This window comes from Palaemon carinicauda, chromosome 3 (genome assembly GCF_036898095.1).
Source record: "Palaemon carinicauda isolate YSFRI2023 chromosome 3, ASM3689809v2, whole genome shotgun sequence".
In the NCBI taxonomy this organism is placed as follows: domain Eukaryota; kingdom Metazoa; phylum Arthropoda; class Malacostraca; order Decapoda; family Palaemonidae; genus Palaemon; species Palaemon carinicauda.
The window spans coordinates 157613774-157631110 of NC_090727.1; the positions used below are offsets into that span (position 1 = coordinate 157613774).

The window sequence follows — 17337 nt, forward strand, 5'->3', positions numbered from 1 at the left end:
TGTAGCTGCAAAATTGCAGCTTTTTGGCTTATAAATCCAACAGGATGGGCTCATGCCCCCCCCCCCCCCCCCAAAAAAAAAAAAAAGCCGATATCAATGAAAATTACCAACTCGTGGTAAAGAATTTTTGTGTGAACCAACCTTAAGGCTATATTTACCTGGTTTTCATTGGTTTGCTGTTTCATCTCTTAATTAATTCTTTTGTATATTTCTATTAGGTTTTGGCTTTAGTTAAGGGACCTAGTAAGACCGCACAGCTTGCAATACCCAAATCCTGTTCAAGTGTTTAGATAAATGGACAGAATTTAACTTAGAAATATCTAATGTTTGATGTTAATGAGTACTATTTCAAACAAATTAAATGATAACTTAAAATGGAATCTCATCATTGTGGAGTTTTGGTAGTGCAAAATAATGCATGGTAACACATACTATTTATTGTAATAAAAGGCATAAAATACATGCCTGTTAATTTATGTAAGGACACTTACATACACAGTAGATTTAACCGTTTTATAAGCACAGTTATCAGTGCAAGCCAAAATCATATTATAAGTCGTTACACTAATACACACTATTGTTTTTTTTTTATAAGAGTATGACTTTAGTGAAGCTGGAATGGTCACTGGAATTTAACGAGGTACTGTAGTTATAATTTCCGATGGGTTACGTGAGAGCCCTGCCCTTCTGTCATTCGGCAAGACGAACGCTTTTGACTACGGCCACAAGCAATGTGAGTGCACTCTTGCTGCCTCTAAAAAATGTTGGTGATTTTCTTGCAGTTTTTCCTCTTCAAACTCGAGGCAGATGACATACCCTTCTTGACCCCTGAATCTGCAGCCATGGAGTTTTTCTTCTTGACCCCTGAATCTGCAGCCATGGAGTTTCTCATCTTGACCCCTGAATCTGCAGCCATGGAGTTTCTCATCTTGACCCCTGAATCTGCAGCCATGGAGTTTCTCTGTTCTGGCCTCTCTCGATGCTGTTTCCTGGCTTGACAAGTAGCCAGGAGCTGTAACATACTTCGCAAAGACAACAAGTTTATCAACCCTTGATTCTTTGGAGAAGTTCAAGAATTTTTTACCGTCTTGGGTTGTGGTGGCCTATCGGAAGCATCCCTGCATGGCATTCTGCCAGACTGCCATTCGATTCCCGCTTGAGCTCAGTAGTTTCTTATAGTGTCTGCAGCCTTAACATCTTTGCGAGATAAGGATGGGGTGTTAGGGTGAGCCTGTATGACTACCTGCTGGGTCATAATCAGCCATTGCCTGGTCCTAGTTTGGGTGGAGAGAGAGCTTGGGTGCTGATCATATATATATATAGTATGGTCAAACTCTAGGGCATTGTCCTGATAGCTAGAGCAATGTCACTGTCCCTTGCCTCTGCCATTCATGAGTGACCTTTAAACCAGTAGGCTAACTGGGTTTTGAAGAAATGGATGCGTTGGTTTCCCATTTCTCTAAACAAGTTACCCCTGATGTGGTGTTATTGCCTAGGAGTCTTGTGCAAGCAGCGATAGAATCTTGGAGGACTTCTTCATAGACCTCCCCAACCTAGTGCTTTGTTAGATTCTGGTGTCCTGGCCCTTCAAAGCTAAGTGTGGCCAAACCTTCTGTTGTTGCCAAGCCTGCAGGAATGGGATCAATGAAAGGGGCTTGCTCCCACAACCTCTTCCCATAAACAGCCTGTATATGCACAACCCTTTTGAGCACCGCAGCCTGGGCTTCTCAAGAAGGGTGGTAATGGGAAGAGGGGAGGGAGGAAAGGCTAACGCTGGTGTTCTTTCTCTGCTGCTGATAAGCACAAGGCGATGACTGATTCACGAGTGGTCAACTTAGCTGACACACGGGGACGAGCTTTGGGTTGTGACTATCCTTCAGAGTGGTTACTTGCTACCTTTTCAGCTACTGATAGAGCTCCCATTAGGTCATTCAACATGGATGAAATCCCTTTCCTTACGGGGAGAGGTGAAAGGTAAGTTGGGAAAGAAATCACTCAAAGTCGTTCAAGACAGGTGTTCAGGGTTCTACAGTCTACTCCTCTTCCTGGTGGAAAAGGCGACTGCATTTGTCAACTGGTCATTGACCTCTCTCCTCTGAACAGGTAGTAGGTTGGCTAAGGCACCAGCTCCATTAATATACTTCTGGTATAGAGAGTGTTTGGTTCCTTTTACTGGCCAGATCATTCTACATTTTACTCCTCTCTGGTTACGGCTCATTTATCATTTTGTATACACATACACATAGTCTGGCTTATTATTTACTCGTTATCCTTCTTCCTCGTTCGCCGAACAACACTGGGATAGCCAAAAACTTTTTCTTCACTCAAAGGGTTAACTTCTGTACTTCACTGTACAGTAATTGTTCAGTGGTTACTTTCCACTTGATAAGGGAAGAAGAGACTGTTTAGCTATGGTAAGCAGCTCTTCTAGAAGGACACTCCAAAATCAAGATACTGTTCTCTAGTCTTGGGTAGTGCTATAGCCTCTGTACCATGGTCATCCACTGTCTTGGGTTAGAGTTCTCTTGCTTGAGGGAACACTCGAGCACGCTGGTCTATCAGTTTCCTTATTTCCTTTCCTCACTGTTATTTTCCCTGTTGGAGCCCTTGGGCTTGTAAATTATTAATAATGATTACCGGTAATTTATTTGTCAAAGAAAGTACGGGATGGAAACAGTACGGTCTGTATTGTCTCAAAGAATGTTCAGGATGGAAACAGCACAGTCTTTATTGTCTAATGTCAAAGACAGGGTGAGTTCATGCTCTCAGTGGATCTGAAAGATACGTACGATCAAGTGCCTGTTCATTAGTCCTGTTGGAAGTACCTCTGTTTTTTCTTCTACGGTACAGTGTAATAGTTCAAGACTCTATGCTTCAGAATGTGTACGGCTCCCCAGGTGTTCACATTGGTAACAGCTTATGCCTACTTGCAAGGGGTACATCTGTTAATGTATCTCAATGATTGGCTGATCCTGGTCCCCTCGGAGATGCAGTTGCTACAGGATCAGGATTGGATTATTGAATTTTGCCATGGTCGGGGGATTGTGGTAAGCTGGGAGAAATTGAATCTCATACCTAAGTATTGGTTGAAGTACAGGGGCATGATAGATACAGCAACAGTGAGATTCTTTCCGTTAGATGATCACATCAGCAGTCTTAAGTAGGTTGTGCAACCGTTTCTGTTCAAGGTAGAAGTACCAGTTTGGTGCAGGCAGAGTCTTCTTGGTCATCTTTCTTCATTGGAGAAACTTGTTTTACAAGGGCGTCTCCACCAGAGATACTTTTAGTGGTGTCTGAAGGATCTTTGGTCGTCAATTAATAGGAATCCCCCCCCCCCCCTTTCTTTCCTGTTCCAGTAATGCGATAGGTTTGGACCGATCTCACCTTTAGTCACCCACGCTAAGGGGTGGAAGGAGGTCTCCCACAGTTTGGTTCCTCAATTCGTAACCAAAACTCAGAACCTGGCTGCGCATTACCCCAGGTTCGAGACCTTCTCCATCCCCTCTCTTCGTAAAGCATCAGGTGGTGATCAAGAGAGAGATAATTTTGTCCCATGAGGGCTCTGCGGTGCTATCTGAAAAGGACCCGACACCTCAGGCGTGAGTTTCAAACTTTTTGTTAGGACTGACAGGACCAAGAATGAGGTGTCAGGAACAGAGACTAAGCACAAAGCATACTCCTCTAGTAATGAGAGGGTCGAGTTACCAGCTAAAACCAAAGCTCAGGATGTTAGGGGTATAGGCCCCACCATAGCTTTTAAAAGGAACCTTTCAGTGGGCCAAATGGTGAAGGCTAAAGTCAGGAAAAGACATACCACCTTTATGACCTTCTACCTACTGGAGTATACCCATAAGTTCCTTGGCACCTTTGTGCTTGGTCCTGTGGTGGCTGCTCAAGTAGTTGTGTAACCAACCCAGCTCCACATGGGACAGGAAGCATAGTGTATATGGTAATATGTAGATGTACTGGGTAAGTCTGGAATGAATGGCATTGTGGAATGACTGGTTCTTCTCCTTCTGTCCCCTCTGTCGTGGATAAGGCGGTTGAGTCGTTACGTGCTGGATTGGTCCTGATGCTGGTAAGTTACACTTCGGAGCTCCATTCTTTGTAACTAGAGAAGTGTGTCTCCCATCCTCCCTAAACAGGGAGGAGGATGGGGGATTCTATATCAACCCATTGATTATTATACAGGTACTGATATCCCTTAGGGGTAAGAGTTTCTTTATTTGATCGACTACATGCACATTGTGTATAGTCTAGGCCTTATCAGTCTGTTCATCCCTATGAAAGACAGGAGATTGCTGAAGTCACTGCTTAGCTCCTGTAGAGGACCAAGTGGTGGACACCTCTAGGGAAGAAAATTAACTATCCTCCTCAGCTCTAATGGGACTTACAGTTCACCAAACAGCAAGTCTGCTGAACCCTTTTACTCCCAGGCTCTTTGGAAATTTCCAACCCTTAACCCCCAAGGGGTTATTTTTTCCCCAGCACATTTTGCAGTATATTTTTTTTTAAATTGCTCTAACAGCCTAAATTTTTGTCATAGTGAGGTGAGGTTGGTCTCATTCTCTTGGAAAATGCCTGAATTTTCTCAAAAAATTATCAAAAATATAAAAAAAAAAATTTTTTATAGCATTTTTTTGCAAGGATGTACCAGTACGTCCATGGGGGTAAAGGGATGAGTTTTGTGAAACGTACCAGTATCTCCTTTTGGGGTAAAAGGGTTAATTAAAGGACGAAGGTTTGTATGTTGTGTAGGAACAGATCTCAAATTTTTTAAGTAATTTGTCCTTTTCCTAACTATACAAACTTGAGTCCTTTTATCTAACTTCCCTCCTTACCTATCTCTCTCAGTCCTTGGCCGTGTGGTAAAAATTGAAGCTATTCCAGTTGGAAAAGGGGGCGTAGCTCCTCGGCCACATTATTCACAAGCTGGTTAACCACTCTTAATTAATTTTAATGACCTTCTCCACCTGTGCTGAATCAATCTCCCTAATTAAAGGACTCAGGTTTTTGTATAGCTAGGAAGAATACAAATTACTGTAAAAATCTCTTATAATCATGTATTTGGCTTTTGCAGTATTGCTAGCTACAGGGATCAGGAGGTACAAAGAATGAAACCTGTCTTCGCTACTCTCCTCCTTATTGCTTTAGTGCAAACGCAACATGTTGACGAGGACAAACAAACTTTGATCTTGGCTGGCAAAATTCAGGATCTCCAAGTTGCAGCTATTGAAAATGTCACCATACCAGACAATGATATGAAAAATGGATCCAAGAAGAAGTTGAAGGAATTTGAAGATCATGCAGAATTGAAAGCCGTGGTCAGTGTCCATTAAAATTGACGTTCTCAATTATGTAAAGATAAAATGTCGTAGCTGCTGTTGCCTTAATTACGTTTGTTGATCATGTTTCAAACTTTTCAGTTTCTTTTGATATGATTTTTTCTTCTATACATTATTTTTAATGAAATGTTTTTGAATATATGGTATCTATTCTTAATCATTCCCAGACTGATAAACCAGAAGAATCGCCCACTCCTATCACTCCTGCTCCAAAACCTGTAAGTAAAGATAACAACACCGAAACAGATGAAGGCAAGCCTTACACCACAACCACAAAACCCGCATCTCCTCCAAATCCTATTCCTAAGCAACTAAATCCTGGTAAGATATTTTTGTCAACATTAACACTTAGATAATGTATTGCGATGGTTTGGGTCTCAAGAAAAAAAAGACTATGATCACTGACACATTTACTTGAACTATTAAAGTATTGAAGAAACCTTGTGAAGAAACCTTGTGAAGAAACTTCCATAGCTTTTATTGCTTCATAAACCTGGTTTGAAACACACACACACACACACACTCTCTCTCTCTCTCTCTCTCTCTCTCTCTCTCTCTCTCTCTCTCTCTCTCTCTCTCTCTCTCTCTCTCTCTCTCTCTCTCTCTCTCTCTCTTTTTTTTTGTGGACTAAATTGTGTACTCTCCACTAATCTATCATTCATCATTCTTTCCACATAACCTAATTATCTCCAAACTCATTCTTCCTTTATCTTGGGCTAGCCCTTTTATCACTTCTTATATGTATACAAATTTCTCCTTTAATTGATTTTTGCTGTATACTGTAAAGTCTACTGTACTGCACTACATCAACAATTTATTTGCACAGTTTCCATTACTTACTTTATGTAGCATCCAGAGCCGACACTTCACTCCCATAAAAGAGTTGGCTCAACAGTCCCTTCTTACTAACCTTTTGTTGTTCCGACACCAGAATACAAACCTTACGTTCTTTATTAGGGAATATGCTTACGGCGAAGCTGATATTAGGCATAAGACTTTTAGCATGGTGTAACTACCCCACCGCTGGTTAGTGGGGAGTTATGAAGATAGCCGGCTACCCCGCTCACACACATCTGTGTTCTATCGTCACTTTTTACTCTTGGCTCGGTGGAGAGTGGACTCTCATCTCTGTCTACCACCCAACCCTTTTATACTGGCCTTGACTAACTTGTTCTTTTAGTTTTGTTTTTAGTTCTTTTATTTTTCACAGATGTGAGTTTTGCTGTTCGTAGATGGCATAGTGCTGCTGTTCCTCTAGGGCGGAGAATCCTTTCTTATGATCTCTTCCTTTTTGATGCCGGACAACCCTTTGGTTGGAGACCTAATCCACTTTCGCGAGTGCTGCAACCTGGTCCTCCATTGCAGGGTAGTCGTTCTCCGTCTGATGATCCCTGTTTTGAAGATGTTGCTCGCACCCTGTGAGTTCATGGGAGGGAAGGTCCATTTATGGCCAACCCAGAGAGGCTACCTACGGTCAACCCTTAGCTTGACCTCAGTCTTGTTCGTCAACTCTCTGACAGACCCTCTCCCTCAACCTGAGTTCACCCAGCCAGTGGTAGGAATTCAAAGTCCAAAGCATCGTCCGGATTTCTTCTCTAGGGGTTACACTTTTCTCGTCCGCGATTTAGGTTTACCCCGTTGTGGCTGTGATCCCCTCCTATGAGTTTGGAGTACTCATCTCTTATTCACATTTCTCGTCCAACCATCATGACTCCTTCAGTCCCTGTAGCGAATTCATTTTATGAATCGCACAGGACCCCTTGCCAAACTCCTGTGGGAGTATTGGGGGTCGACTTACACAAATCTCTGGCTTGTGAACGGGATCCAAGTTAAATGAAGAGCTTTCTCCTGCACAGGCTTCTGCGAACACAAGGTGCTTGCGAACTCCTCAGAGCAACCGAGGTCAACTACAAGGGCGGAGAATCTGCAGCTCGGCTACAAAGAGCATGCATATCTTCACATCCCATCCACCTCTTGAGGTGCAATGCCGGGTCTCTCTATAATCTATGCGAATCCGAACATCCTTGTGGACATCCGGACTCGGGTGTTACGTCATCTTTACATGACTACGTGTTTCACCAACGAATCTCCAAGCTTTACGGTCAGATTTCATGTAGAAGTCTCCAGTGTTTGACCTCTCCTCCTGGAACAAGTTTGTTAAACCCCGTTTGGCAGGGAGACAGCAGATACGGTCAAACAAGCAGTAAGGCCACAGGACTTCTTGTGCACGCTGAATCCCTAGGACGCATACTCCCAGATATCAGCGCATCCGTCACAATGGAGTACTGTATCAAAGGATCACTCGGGCATACCAGTTCACGGCGCTGTACTTCGTTTAAGAATAACTACTGTGACGCAGGTCCTACAAGTGGTCGTGTGGAAGCATCAAACGACCTTCACCGCCACTTCCTACAAGACGTAACCCACAGTAACATGGAGACTTTCTTCATTGGCCCTGTGGTGGCTACACATTAAAATGGTTTAAACACGACAGGCTCCTTGATGAAGAAGTAGCAGGTGGTGGAGAGCAGAGTTTAACCGTATTAAGTCTTGGTTGAGTGATAGGAATGACTGGCTCTTTCATCTTAACCTCTTTTGGGGAACAGCAGCTATGGTACTCTGTGCAAGCTGACCTCTGCTATCTGCAGGTGCGTACGTACGCAGATTGCCTGGACCTTTTGCAGGTAAAACTATTTCCTTTCTGTAACTTGGTATAGAGATATGGTATATACTTGTTACGTCCCCATAGCCCCTGGCATGGTGGGATTGGGTAACGTCCATGGTTGATTCAAAGATTCCTATGTTTCTTAGAATTATTACCTAGACTAGTCACACTGCTAGTATTACACAATCTTACAGATTGCTCAGCCCACTAACGCTAACATACGGGAAATCCCTGGGTCAAAAACCAGCCTGTTGGTTTGGACTTCCATCCATCAAAAGGGTTAGTCTTCCTTAATAAAGAGCGTAAGATTTGATTTCTGATGTCGAAACAAATGACAAATTTGGAAACAATTTGGATTTTTCCCAACCATACAAACCTGTACCTCTTTATAGAAATTGATCCGCCATCACCTATCCCATGGTAAGTCCTGCCTGCAAGCTAAAGTGGCAATAGCACACAGCTGTGTGTGTCTGAGCTGGGTAGCCTGCTTACCTCCCCCCTTAGTTACATCTCGCTAAAAGTCTTATGGCTAGTTTTAGGTCCACCAAAGGTATATTCCCTAATAAAGAGCTGCAGGTTTGTATGGTTAGGAAAAATACAAATTACTTCCAAATTTGTCATCTCATATTCTTCTGCCTTCATTCCTTCTTCTATTCTGTTACTTATCACTTCTTATCCTACCATCATTAGAATGGAGTTTACTCACTAGCACTGATGTGAATCTACAGCTGACATTCTTCCACTGTACAATTTAACAATAAATTAAACTTCCAGGTATATATTTACTTTTCTCTTTCTTAGAATATTGCTGTGTCTCTGCAAACATCGACATCACTCCATTCACTAACAATCCTCTTATAACCTAACTCTTCCCTTTATCGACATTGGTTTTCCTTCCCCTGATTATCCTTTTGAATATTTCAATTATCACATTAAGAGTCTCTCCATTTTGTGTAAGATAGTTGACACCCATGCAGTATGTTGCTGGTGTCTTGGTTTTAATTGTTTCATAAAAGTTTAGTATTTTCTGTGATCCTTCCCTAAAATTCAGTGATATTACAGTACGTCTTTGAAATGAAACCTTCTTGACATTAAAGCCAATATACAATGATTCTTCCCTCACTCTATATTAACTGATCTCCCTGTCAAGTCAGACCAATTATTCTCCTGGTTAAGTTGTCGCCTTTCCCATAACCTTATATTCTTTTAGCCAGTGAGACTGGGTATTTATTTCCTTTTATCTGTTTTGATATTTTTGGTTTTATTTGGCTGCATAGTTGATATTTTTGGGTTGTACATACTCAAAATAAGCCAACCATGCTATCCAAAATTTGAACACCAAACCTATAGATATAATAAGTGTTATCTAGCAACATTATCTTGAATGCACAAAGCCAACGTGTGATCCATTTTTGTATCATATCTTTGAATCCTGGCAGCATACCATTTCAGAGTTGTTGTTCTTTTGTATTATAAGTCTCCATTCATGTGGTGTTTTCTTGAGGGGGATGCTTCTGATTCCAGCGTCATTGTTTTTTTTTCTTTTTTTTTGGGGGGGGGGGGGACCTCAGTCTTACGGCGAGTGTTCCTAGTGTAGGATTGCTTTCTTTGCTGATGGGACTTGGGCTTCAAAAGGTGAAAGTGTGTTTGAAATCGACAAATACTGTACAGCATAATGTTAAAAAGTGCAAGTCAGAAAATTGCTATATGATGGTATACAGTGCTCTATTAACAATTGCTAAAGAAAGTAAGCCATCCCCTTCCTTGAGGTGCAGCAGTTGCTCTGTTATTTACTGGACCACATGTTTGAGCAACTCCTAAATGGGGGAGAGGATTGATAAATGTATGCATCTATGTTTTCATGTCATCATACAACATATCCTCCACACAGATATAGGTTCTTCCCTTGACTGTCTACCAGTCCATGATAGTGACCTAGTCTAACACCTGCCTCATCTTCATGTCAAGGTCATTAGTCACCACTCTGTCCTACGCAGGACCAAAGTGCTTTGACGTTCACAGGAAGGTAAACCAGCCATTTGCTTAGAGATTCCTCCTTCCCAAGGATAAGCTTCCTATTGAAGAACTATGGTTTGTATCCATGTAGGATTAGTTCAAAAATTCTTAAAGTAATTGATTTTTTCATAACCATACAAACCTGAGCCCTACCTCGACCAACCCGCAACTTATAGGTTTAAGGTCAAAGTAGCTACACAGTGTAGTGGAGGGGGTGACCCAAGGCTTCTCTGCAATTTCCAGGAATATTTACTGATGTGCAGTTTATTTTCCATTTTCATACGTTTCATGAAAGAAATGCATTAATTTAAAAGAAAAAATTAAAGGTTTTGATGTCAACGTAATTTGGAGAAAATAGGTCTAACTTTGCTGAATACTATTAGTGTACTATTAAGTTTATTGTATTTAGCCTTCAATTTTTCTTCAGTTTTTGTTTAATTTCAGATGTTTTTTCATGTTTTTATTTTATAGATCTATCAACCATTCATTTTAGAAGTTTATCAGAGAAATATATTTTACCTTGTCTTTATTGTCAAGAGTATGAGCCAATTGTCATCGCCAAATGTTGAGCCCAATAAGAATTAAGTTTTGTTCTGGTCTGTACATTCATCTTTTGTTTTATTGGTTGCCTCAAGGGGTTCTAAAATCTTATTTACATTTGACAAATTCATATTTTTATCTGTTACTTGCGGGTTTCTTAGCCATGTCTTATTTCAAGTGCTGTTCTTTATAAAATTTGAGAGGATTTGGTTTGGATGGCGTCTAAAGAGGTTGTGATAAATTAGTCCAAGTAGGTACAGTAGTATATTCTGAGACTAAGCTAGTCTAGCCTAATTGAATTAATCTAAACTTTATTTTACAGATCATCTTTGATTATTTCTTGTATTTATATATTTATATGTATTTAACGAAAAAGTAGTGCTCTAACCTTATGGTGTTTGCTGTTGACAGTCTTGAGATACCCAGAATATTTATATCAATATCTACACAGATGTCTGGTTTTCTTTCAATCAAGTGAATGAATTTGTAATTTAATTATTAACAAAATTTTATTGATAATGGTAATAGTATCATATTCACCTAATTAGAAATCATTCTAGTTATTTATGGGCTTTATTAAGGGATTTGATTTTCAAAGATATGTGTAAGAGGGAAATGCTTTGATTTTACATCCACACAGTCATTGGATATTTCTTTCCAAGGTTGAGTTTTATACCCCAAACCTGTAGTTCTTAGGTAACAAAGACCAATGTACATGTAGATAATGTTAATAATAATTCTTAACCCTTTTACCCCCAAAGGACGTACTGGTACGTTTCACAAAACTCATCCCTTTACCCCCATGGACGTACCGGTACGTCCTTACAAAAAACTGCTATTTACATTTTTTTTTTTGCATATTTTTGATAATATTTTGAAAAACTTCAGGCATTTTCCAAGAGAATGAGACCAACCTGACCTCTCTATGATGAAAATTAAGGCTGTTAGAGCAATTTAAAAAACATATACTGCAAAATGTGCTTGAAAAAAAATAACCCCCTGGCGGTTAAGGGTTGGAAAGTTCCAAATAGCCTAGGGGTAAAAGGGTTAATATAAACACTATTTCAGTATATAAAGATGAAGAATTTGTTCAATGGCACAAACAATGTATGTATCTACTAACCAATTGACTTGAACCTAATGTCTCCTATCAGTCTTGAATATATGCTTATTATGTTACATTTGAAGGTTTATTGGAAACGAATTTATTGAATGTTGATTTGTATTGTATAATAAATATAAATAGCGTACAGCAATATAAATTTCAGATGTTAATTAGAAACTCTATAAATACTAATAGAACAGTACAGGATCCTATTTTAAAATTTTACAGACCAAGACACAAAATTAATCATCAGATATCAAACTTTCAAATGGTACCTTTGTATATTTTTGGGACTTTAATTACGTTCAACATGGCATTTGGTACTACTCAACGTGCATTGTAATTATGGGAAGTATATGTGGATTACAGGTTTTTTAATATTGTCGTAAATGAAGAATGTTATAAAGCAAAATATTTATAAAATAAGTAATGTGTAAAAATAATTACCAATATCCTTTGTAGTTTGTGCTTATTGTTGGAAGAAGGTAAGCTGAAATAATTTGAACTTTGCTGATGTTGCCTTAATCTTTGGCATTATTTTAAATCCTCAGTAACTTATAATGCATCAAAGTTTAATTTTTTATGATGATTTTGTATTTATTATACTGTGCCTTTCTTGATATGAAAAAAAAATAGTAATTAGGATGTGTTAAAATTTGTATTATAATTCTGTATTTTATTAGTGTAGCTATGATAATATGAGATTAGTGTAGTTAAAATAGGTACTTGGTTATAGATTCTTGGTAATCGAAATATACCTAATACTTTTCATTAAAGACTCTGGATGTTTTTAATCACTGTTAAATAGTCTTACAGCACTGTAGATGTTAAATACTGTAATATTGCTCTAGCCTTCAAAGTACTGTGCAGTACATTTACAGATATTCATTATTTTCAGCAGTTGGTGTTCTGGACCAAGTATTTGACACAAAACCAAGTGTCCCAAAGAAGGGTGCAGATCCCAAAGATGAAAAGCTGAGTGTCCCAAAAAAAGGTGCAGACCCAAAAGAGGAAAAGAAAAGTGTTCCTAAAAAGGGAGCAGATCCCAAAGATGAAAAACAAAGTGTTCCTAAGAAGGGGGCAGATCCAAAAAATGAGAAATCAAGTGTCGCAAAGAATGGAGCCGACCCAAATGACGAAGGAAAATCAGTACCAAGAAAAGGCGCTGATCCATCTATTTTGAGTGAATCCAGTAGTACTGCGGGTTATATAGGGACTGATGTCCCCAAGTTAATTTCTCCTGGGAAAATAGGATACACCTTCAACAAAAACAAGACAAGCCCTAATATGCCAACTCCCAGTACAAAGAAAAAATTTATACCAACAGTAAATGAAGCTTCCATGGATTTTGCCGAGACGTCTACAAACTCGAATGTACCAGTGACGGGTCCTGTCGTCACACTTCCCAAAAGTGATGTATCCTCAAACATATCCAAGGAATCCGAACCTGTTGAACCCTTAACCGAGGACACCACTCCCACTGAATGTTATACTACCACAAATTTTAAGCCCACTGCTGCTACAGACATTACGAACATGAAAGGTAAGGGGGATGAAGAAAACATATCTTACACTCCAGCAGTTGTAGGTGTGGTATTGCTTGTTGTCATCTTTATAACTGTGATTGTTGTAGCATATCGAAGGCTTCAAGATGTCTGGATGAGAAGACACTATGCACGTATGGATTTTCTGATTGATGGCATGTATGATGTTTAAATGAAGATAGAATCATATGGTGTTGATAGAGGTAAAGATTTGTGAAGAAAAATTACGCAAACAATATATACTATTTTATGTACTATTAGTGATTTTTATTTTTTTATTGTCTTAGTTCATAATGCTTGATTCATGATTATTTTAACTTGATTGTTTTGAATTATATTTATTCCCAGCTTTAGATAGAGTACATTTTTTTAAGAAATTTTTAGTTATCAAAGGAAGTGCTTTTAAAACAGATGCAACAATAATTTTTCAAATGAGTGGCTTTATTATAATAAATATGCCTTTTGATTGTAGCAGGCTTATTGGATTAGTTAATAGGATTATAATCTGAAACATGGTTGTCAGATGTGTAATATCCATTGATGCTGAAGTCCTCATGAAACATTTTGATGCCGACACATTAAGAAAGTGACAAGATCACATCTTGATTTTTGTTCTCATTTATACAGTGATAAACTATGAAGTTTTAATATTGCAAGCATGTTATGGATATAGAAATGCAACATAGTCGTCATTTCTTCCAGTTTTAAGTTTCCCTACCACACTTTTTCTCGTCATTTTTCCTTTCAATTTTGTTGTAAAAGTTTATGGTAATGAAAAAATAGATAAAGGTTGTCTAGTCATCTGAGAAGTCATTTTGGTATTGTTGGTGCAATATTTACCTTTATCTGTACCAATAATAATGAATTTAAACAAATGAAAAATTATACTGTAACTAGATTATTTTTCAAGATTGAACTTTTAGGTTTTACCCAAGCCTTGAAAAGACTAAACCACATCTATTGTTTAATTTGTTGTTATGCTTAAACATTTTTTATGACATTTCCTCAAATGTTGATATGGTACTGAACATGCATAATTTTTAATACAAGCATTAAATATTTTCTCATTTTACTTGAATGGAAATGGTTACATTTGTATTGCTTCAGTGCAATTTGTTGTACAAACAGTAATATTATATAGTATGAAATAATATACAATTGTTAAGACAGCACCCCACGAGTATTAAACTTTAGTCTTGATGAAATATTCATGTAAGTGTCAAATGTAGTCATTTAAACAAATTACGGGAAATAGATGGTAGAGTTTTCTACCATCTTGATACTTTTTCTTGAAGAGATTACATCTCTTAAGACATTGTTCCTCGATATCTGCACTTCTCGTTGAAGACCAGCTAGGTAGAGACAAATTTTGGGGAATGGTTAACTTTTATGTATGAAGTATCAGGTACTTAGTTTTGATGTGTGAATTGATAATACTGTTTTCTTATGATTACAAAAGAAAATTTAAATATTATGGAGCAGAAAAACCTTCATATTTGGTCATTTGTATTTTTCAAGTCACAAATAGCAGATTTTATTTTTGTCAACTTTGGATGATTGTTGCAAAAAAAGCTAAGGTAATTGTAAAAAAAATTTTTATGGAAATTAATTTGAGGAAGAATTTCATATTTATGGTATGAAAATATTACTTAACCTTATTGCAAGCCACAAGTTCCTGCCTTACTTGAAACCTGTGTACAAAAGCATAATTTAATAATTTAGATCAGTAAATATTGTCTATTGAAGGTAATGAATTGAGGAATCCTTTTGCTTTGATTCAGGAGAATGTTTTCTTTTCTTTATGTATAGATTAGAAGTTGAAGTGTAGAGTAGACTGATGAATACCAGAATTGTTTGATCTTTAAATGGGTGAAAAAAAAATCTTTGGAATAACTAGTTCTTTTTTATATTCTGTACAATTAATGCCGCTCTGAAGGTGTATGTCAGGATTCATATTGTTAATGACTGATCTATTTGTTTTACTATACAGTGAAGGTAAGTTTTTTTCTTATTCCATTATTAGTGGTTGTAAAGTTTTCTGGTTCCTCAAATTAAGAGGTTGTAAATTTTTACAGAATACCTGTAATCTGATGTTTTTATTTTCAAGAGCCATTGTAGATTTTTGTGACCTGATAAGGATATGAAATGGTTTTCAAGGGAGTTAAAATTTTTGTAAGAGCAATTTTTTTTTTTTTCCCTCCAAATGGAATTGCCCTTGTTATACCCATGAGGTTAGTTTATATATAATTATTTTCATGTAATTGTATACAAAGTGCATACAGTATCAGTATGTTCATAGTATATGGATTATCATTTAGAAGTAGACGGTTTGGCCTTTATTCTGTTCCAATAATTGGGTCCTTTTGTAAAAATTGTTTTCTGCCCCCCTTATAATTTGCAGTTATTTTCCATGGTGAATTTTTTTCTATTTTGATATATTCCTCTAAATAGAGTACGGTTAAAAATTTTACTTTCTATAGTTAAAGTCAGCAGTACACTGGTATTTCTAAACATTTGCATTTACGATTAAAACCTACATATTGTGTTTACTGTATCTCTTTTGTATTACTGGGTGATGCTTATAAGAAGCAAATTTAGAATGTCACAATATTTACATGCTAATTTTGTTACTGTATCTACTAGGCTGATTTATTTATGAAATCAGGTGCATTATGCATGTAGCTTTTTTTTTTCTTCTTCTTCTTCTTCTATTGACTACTTGAAGAACTTTGTATTTTAGGAATCCTTTGGTGCTTCTGCATTTTATGGTCTGCAAACATGTATGTTGCCTGCAATATTTTGGTCCTTTTAGGGACTTTGTAGATTAATTCTTGCTGAATTAATCATTTTATTTTCTCTATTTTGTTTTCCCTTTTCTCCATTTAATTTTAGATAATGACATAGCTCAGAGGATGAATGTTTCTGATAACTCATAAACCTTTGAGGATGAGTTTGATTATGATAGGCCCCTCTCCTAAAACTGGAGTACCTGATATGACCAATAACAGAGTCGTGCCCCATTTTGAGTTCAATTGACCAATCTATGATCTTTTAAATGGTTAGTGTTCGTATCTTTACCATCCTATGTGGCATTGCAGCTCCCAGTATTATATCGTTTAAATTGTGGTTTCTATTAATATGAATTTACTTTTATTTCCTTGTAACCCATATTACAATAATGTTTTATGGTGCTCACATTTAAAACTTAGAGATATCTCTGTGTCCCTTGATTTACAGCTAGTTAATATTTTGACCTGGACATTTGTAAGTTTCATACATTATATGAAGACCCTCTTTTGGGACATTTTTGAAAACTTCCAATCTATATTGACTTAATTTGAATAATACTGGTGAAAGAAACCCAATTTTAATGCAGTCTAGTACATGAATGTATGTATAACTTTCCTTGGAGACTTAAATATCTACTGTATTACATCTAAATAATTGTCAAGTCCTATGAGTAAATAAGTGGTGGCTAGTGAAAAGGGAAATAGAAATTTTAAACTGTTTGATCAAGGAAATAATCTTAATCCATTTTTGAGTAATTTGACATTTACTTGCCCCTAAAGATAACCTGTGGGGTTGTGGAACAATGTGTATTCCCAATCATACATGTTTTCCTGTATATGTTATATCTAACATTCTTATTTCTAACCTGAGTACCTTTTGTTAAGTGCATTCTTTATTCTTCTTCTAATGTTTTAACTGGAAATTGTAATGCCTTTTTGTATGACATATCTTTTATACTAGCAGACTGTTACTTAAAGTGTTATCACATTAATATTCTAGAAACTGATAATGCATACTGTTAAGTTTTATATGTTTGTATCTATAATAATGTAAGGAATAAATACTTTTATAATTTTTTTTAATATCTATATAGTATCCTTAAGCCACTGGTCTCTATGGTTTAATTCATTTAAACAGTATATTGAACAATTTTTCTAGTGTTTTTATTGTTTATCTTTCATGTTAACCCTTTTACCCCCAGGCTTTTTGGAAATTTCCAACCCTTAACCCCCAAGGGGTTACTTTTTTCCCAGCACATTTTGGTGTATATTTCTTTTAAATTGCTCTAACAGCCATAATTTTTGTCATAGAGAGGTCAGGTTGGTCTCATTC

The 17337-nt window shown here is 37.4% G+C and overlaps 2 protein-coding genes across 3 annotated transcripts in view; one reads left to right on the forward strand and one right to left on the reverse strand.

The window, feature by feature from the left end:
- Positions 1-185, reverse strand: part of LOC137634835 (nipped-B-like protein B) — a 198588-nt gene extending 198403 nt beyond the window's left edge. Inside the window, 1 exon segment of the mRNA XM_068367391.1 lies at positions 159-185. Within this exon segment, the coding sequence (XP_068223492.1) occupies positions 159-185 (27 nt within the window).
- Positions 186-5053: 4868 nt separating this feature from the next.
- Positions 5054-17082, forward strand: LOC137638713 (trans-Golgi network integral membrane protein 2-like). Of its 2 annotated transcripts, none has more exons than XM_068371034.1 (3): positions 5054-5324; positions 5513-5666; positions 12570-17082. In XM_068371034.1, exons 1-3 carry the CDS (start codon positions 5115-5117, stop codon positions 13385-13387), a joined length of 1182 nt encoding a protein of 393 aa, XP_068227135.1. In that variant the 5' UTR covers positions 5054-5114; the 3' UTR covers positions 13388-17082. The 2 variants fall into 2 exon arrangements, with proteins under 2 accessions (XP_068227135.1, XP_068227136.1); XM_068371035.1 differs by having other exon boundaries at positions 12573-17082.
- Positions 17083-17337: the final 255 nt, after the last annotated feature.

What these genes read in the sequence shown, in the direction of transcription:
- LOC137638713 (XM_068371034.1), top strand. Translation starts at nt 5,115, where the DNA reads ATGAAACCTGTCTTCGCTACTCTCCTCCTTATTGCTTTAGTGCAAACG. An exon ending in ATGCAGAATTGAAAGCCGTG is followed by an intron (nt 5,325 to 5,512) that starts GTCAGTGTCCAT and finishes AATCATTCCCAG; the next exon opens with ACTGATAAACCAGAAGAATC. An exon ending in TCCTAAGCAACTAAATCCTG is followed by an intron (nt 5,667 to 12,569) that starts GTAAGATATTTT and finishes CATTATTTTCAG; the next exon opens with CAGTTGGTGTTCTGGACCAA.